Below are 5166 nucleotides of genomic sequence, written 5' to 3' on the forward strand. Positions count from 1 at the left end.
ACAGTGAAAAGAAGAGACATCCAGCACCTCAGGCGGAGACTGGAGAGTGAGGGGAGACAGCTCTTTGGATTACTTTGGGCAGGGCCAGGCGCCTCCCGGACGCCCCGTCACGCAGCCCCTGGGACACCTGGATGCCTGGTAGCCTCTCTGTGCCCCCAACAGTGTGTCCCCACATGGACATTTCCCTTCCCGTCCTAACCAGGACACCCGTGGTGGGTCTGACCAGACTCCTAGCTTTGACCCTGGAAGATCTCTCGTATGAACTGAAGCCATCACAGGAGAGGACCCAAAGGTCCCTCGAGAACCCGCGGCCTCACACGGCAACTGAGCTGAAGGGGGCGCATTTGGTGCTGCTGGGGACAAAGGGTGGCGAGGCTGGCACAGTGAGGCTGAGAAGCCCCCAGGTCAGGATCCCTCCAGGGCTGCAAAGCAAACGCAGGACAGGAGGCGCGCCTGCCTCCGCGGAGGCCTCGTGGGCGCCCAGGCCGGCAACATCGGAGTCCGGCTTCTGTGTGCCCACAGGAGACATCAGGGCTGGTGGTGCGGAGCCCGCGGCTACAACCTGGTGGATGTGAGTCTCTTCATGCCTCGGCGCTGTGCCAGGTTGGACGACAACACCGGCTCCAGCCGTGGGGCCTGAGGTGTTCTGTTTAGGGCAAAGTAGGTGGCTGCCATTGCGCCCTGCAAGACAGAGGGAGGGCGAGGAGTCATAGGGGCCTGCCACTCCTGGGCATGAGGCTGGAGCCATGGGACCTCACTGGGCCTCGGGGTCCCCCCAGGGAATGTGGGGAAACGAGGGCTGCCTCCAGAGCTTCCAGTGTGTGGGAGCAGTGAGCTGTTGCAGAGGCTGGTGCTCCAGACCACCAGCAGTGGTGACCTGGGTGACAGTGAGACTCCAACTCAAGATAAAATAAAATAACATAAAGTAAAATAAAATAAAATAGTGGGACTTTTGCAAACATCAGGTCTAGAATTGAGGCTGTGGCCCTCAGAGCTGAACACCCATGACACGTGCTCACAGAATCCCCACTGAAGCTGCTGTGCCTGTGCATGACAACAGGTGTGAGGGCAGGTAGGCCAGGGATGCCCTGTGGTGGCCACAAGTCCCTCCTCTGTGCCCCATGACGCCTGGGCTGAACCTTGAGGTAGGGGCTCTCCCGGGGCTTCCCGGCCCCCTGCATTGCTCTCGGTGCCTAGGGTACCTTCACCAGGTGCACATCCTGCCGGCTGAGCTGGTTCTGGGACAGGTACTCCCTGTTGACGATCCAGGGGTGTTTGAGCACCTGTACAGCTGTCAGGCGCTGGCGGGGGTCCACATGTAGCATCTTGGACACGACATCCTGCGGGGGTTGGGGGGGCAGTCAGTGGGGCTGGGTCAGAGCGCCTCCCGACACAACGCCTGCTCACCCTCTGACGACGGCACCCAGCCACCATCCAGAGCAATTCTTTGCATTTGGGGTAAAACATTGACTTTAAGGTTTAGAAGCTTGTGAGTGGTTAACTATCACCCACTTAGCAGTTCACTGAAGGTTCATGCTTGTTTTTGCTTTTTTAATGGAGACAAGACTTTACTCTGTTGTCCAGGCTGGAGAGCAGTGGTGAGATCACAACTCACTGCAGCCTCAAACTTCTGGGACCCAGAAAACCTCTGACCTCAGCCTCCTGAGTAGCTAGGACTGTTGCCACCATCCCTGGATAATTTTTTAAAAAATATTTTGAGCCGGGCTCGGTGGCTCAGCTGGTAATCCTGCGCTTTGGGAGGCCGAGGTGAGTGAATTGCCTGAGCCTGCGGGTTCGAGACCCGCCTGGGCAACTTGGTGAGACCTCATCTCTACAGTAAATCAAAAAATTAGCCAGGTGTGGTAGCGCACGCCTGTAATTCCAGCTGCTTGGAAGGCCAAGGCGGAGGATCGCCAGAGCCCAGCAGGTTGAGGCTGCAGTGGCCGGAAGCGGCCACTGCACTCCAGTCTGGGTGACAGAGTGAGACTCCAACTCAAAAAAAAAAAAAAATTTTGTAGAGGTGGAAACTCACTGTGTTGCCCAGGTTGGTCTCAAACTCCTGGCCTCAAGCAATCCTTCCACCTAAGCCTTCCAAAGCACTGAGATCACAGGTATGAGCCACTGTGCTCAGCCTGAAGGTTCGTCTTTTATTAAATAATTTATGTCTACAGAGAAATTAAATGTGGGAATGTTAGAGGATGTGTGTAAACTGGTGAAATACTATTTTTGTAAAAATGATATACTTCAGCCGGGTGCAGTGGCTCATGCCTGTAATCCCAGCACTTTGGGAGGCGGAGGTGAGAGGATTGCCTGAGTTCAGAGGTTCAAGACCAGTCTGGGCAACTTGGTGAGACCAAAAATAAATTTTAAAATATTAGCCAGGCATGGTGGCACGCACCTGTAGTTTCAGCTACCTGGCAGGCTGAGGCAGAAGGATCAAATGAGCCCAACAAGTCAAGGCTGTGGTGGCTGTGAGTGTGCCAGTGTACTCCAGTCTGGACAAGAGTGAGACTCCAACTCAAAAAAAAAAAAAAAGATATCCTTCTAAAGGGAGAAGCTGACATAATAGCTATTCATAGAAGTCAATTCATAACTGTGTATGTGATTATGTTTTTATCAGGAATGTCCACAAATATTTACTACAAGTAATTACCAACCATGGAATCTATAGCCTGGAGCTTTCGATATGTCCGGATAGAAGCAATTTTCTCACATGATTGTAAAGTAGAAACAATACAACTCTCTAAAATGGGTAGAGTGTCACTCTCCATTTGCACATGTTAGCAAGACAAGTATGTACACATTTGATATTATATATATTCAGCTGTACCATGAATCACATGTGCATGGCATGTCATGAAATGTCTTGACATACTGGACGTGTCTGCTCTGGGCACCATGACCAACCTTGAAGTAGTCAGGGAAAATATTGCTTTTTCTTTTCTTTGGAGTCAGAGTCTCACTCTGTCACCCAGGCTGGAGTGCAGTGGAACGCTCATAGCCACCACAGCCTCAACCTGCTGGGCTCAGGCGATCCTTCCACCTCAGCCTTCCAAGTAGCTGGAACCATAGGGATGTGCCACCATGCCCAGCTAATTTTTTGATTTATTGAGAGACGAGGTCTCGTCATGTTGCCCAGGTTGGTCTCAACCCGCGGGCATAGGCAATCCTCTCGCCTCCGCCTCCCAAGGTGTTGTGATTACAGGCTTGAGCCACTGTGACCGGCAATATTGCTTTTCTTATTTTGCAGATGAAGACATTGAAGCGTGTAGTGATTAACTGCCCAAGGAGGACCTAAGACGAGACCCTGTGTTCTCTCTGCCAGCGTCCTCCCCTCCCCATTCCCCCACTTTCAAAACATGACTGGTCACAGAACACAGCTAAGAAATGCTGTGCACGATGACACCATCTCTCTCCACAGAGAAGGCCAGAGTCTTTTAATTGCTGATGACATCCACCTTGGTAACAAGTGTTCCTGGAAGAACGGCTGTTCCCATTTTCAGTGTAAAAACGAAGAGAACTTCCCTGACGTGCTCAAGATCCCAGAGTCATGACTGAGCGAGGCAGTGACTTTGCTCAGTACCTGCTGGGTGTGGATAGAGACCGTGGGGTCTGAGGTCTAGCGGTTCTGTCAGGGCAAGGAAAAGGCACAGGAAGAGACCAGTGGCGGCAGAGACGGGGCTGAGGGCAGGCGGGTTGGCGAGGTCTGGGGGCAGCTGTGGTCTTGGGGGTGTGCCCTGTGCTTGACTCCACCCCTTTCCTGACACCTCCCCCTGCTCCCCACTCCTGCTTCTGGATCACCCCAAATGAGCCACCACGTTCTGGTCTCAGGCTCTACTGTGGGAGCCAGAACTAGGATGTTTGAGACTACTCATTCGAGACCCAGTGGAGGTGCAGACGGGAGCACTTGTACTGTCAGGGTCGGACACGCAGAGAGCGTCACTAAACGCTAGCTGCCATGTCCTACACCAGCACCCCATCATCACCTCTGCTAGCATCTCCACAACAATCTCCATCACCACAATCACCTCCACCGTCACCTCTGCTGTCGCCCCCACCATCACTTCCACTATCACCTCCATCGTATCCTCCACAATCACCTCTACCATCACCCAAACAATTGCCCTCAACATCACCTCCACAGTATCCTCTGCCATCTCGCCATCTCTTCTACCATCACTTCTACCACCATCACCTCTGCTCTCAACTCCACCATCACCTCCACGCTCTTTGGCTGCATCCTCCACTGTATCCTCTGCCATCTCCACCACTGTCTCCTCTCACCATCCTCTATTAGCTCTGCTACCATCATCTGTACAATCACCTTTGTCACCATCTCCTCTGCCATCCCTCCCACCATCACCTCCACTGTCACCTCCACCATCACGTCCACTGTCACCCCCACAGTTACCTCCATAGTCACCTCTACCATCAGCTCCACTGTCAGCTTTAAAGTCAACTCCACTGTCACCTCCAGTCACCTCCACCATCACCTCCACAGTCACTTCCACCATCAGTTTCAGTCACCTCCACCATCACCTCCATAGTTGCTCTCACCATCAAATCCACCATCATCTCCACAGTCATCTCTGCTATCATCTCTGCCGTCACCTCTACCGTCACCTCCACTGCCACCTCCACCATCACCTCCACTGTTACCACCTCCATCACCTCAACTGTGACCTCCACCCTCTCCTCCACCATCACCTCCACTGTCACCTCCACCACTACTGCAGGAGGTCATATGGCAGTCCACGTTCACAGTATTGATAGGCATGCCCCTGTAATTCAGCGTGCTGCCTGACCAACCTGTGGACATTTGGGGCACTCATCCTCCAACATCATAAAAGCATGGGGTTGTGTTTGGTCTGGGTCATGGAGCCCAGTCTGGATGGCGCTGTGCAGGTATTTTTTAGATGTAATTAACATTTAAATCAGTTGACTTTGAGTAAAGCAGTTAACCTCCACAATGTGGTGGGCCTCATCCAATCAGTGGAAAGCCTTACAGCAAGAGATTGTGCTCCTTGAGGAAGAGTGACCTCTATCAGCAGATGGCGTTAGCCCTCGGAGGCTGACTGCGGCGTTGCCTTCTCCTAGGCTCCAGCCTTGAAAATGAAGCTCTTTTCCTCTCTAAATACACACACACACACACACACACACACACAC

The 5166-nt window shown here is 52.8% G+C and overlaps 1 protein-coding gene across 1 annotated transcript in view; it reads right to left on the bottom strand.

Annotated features, from left to right (window-relative positions):
- Positions 1 to 200: 200 nt before the first annotated feature.
- RPS6KA2 (ribosomal protein S6 kinase A2) overlaps positions 201 to 5166 on the bottom strand; it is a 133512-nt gene continuing 128546 nt past the window's right edge. Inside the window, exons 19-20 of the mRNA XM_021712222.1 lie at positions 1203 to 1340; positions 201 to 681 (exon numbers count right to left, since the gene is read on the bottom strand). Coding sequence (XP_021567897.1) covers positions 556 to 681; positions 1203 to 1340 — 264 coding nt within the window. The 3' untranslated portion in view covers positions 201 to 555. The remainder of the gene's footprint in view (positions 682 to 1202; positions 1341 to 5166) is intronic.

This window comes from Carlito syrichta, unplaced genomic scaffold, assembly GCF_000164805.1.
Source record: "Carlito syrichta isolate Samal-C Ts95f unplaced genomic scaffold, Tarsius_syrichta-2.0.1 Scaffold303137, whole genome shotgun sequence".
Classification (NCBI taxonomy): Eukaryota; Metazoa; Chordata; class Mammalia; order Primates; family Tarsiidae; genus Carlito; species Carlito syrichta.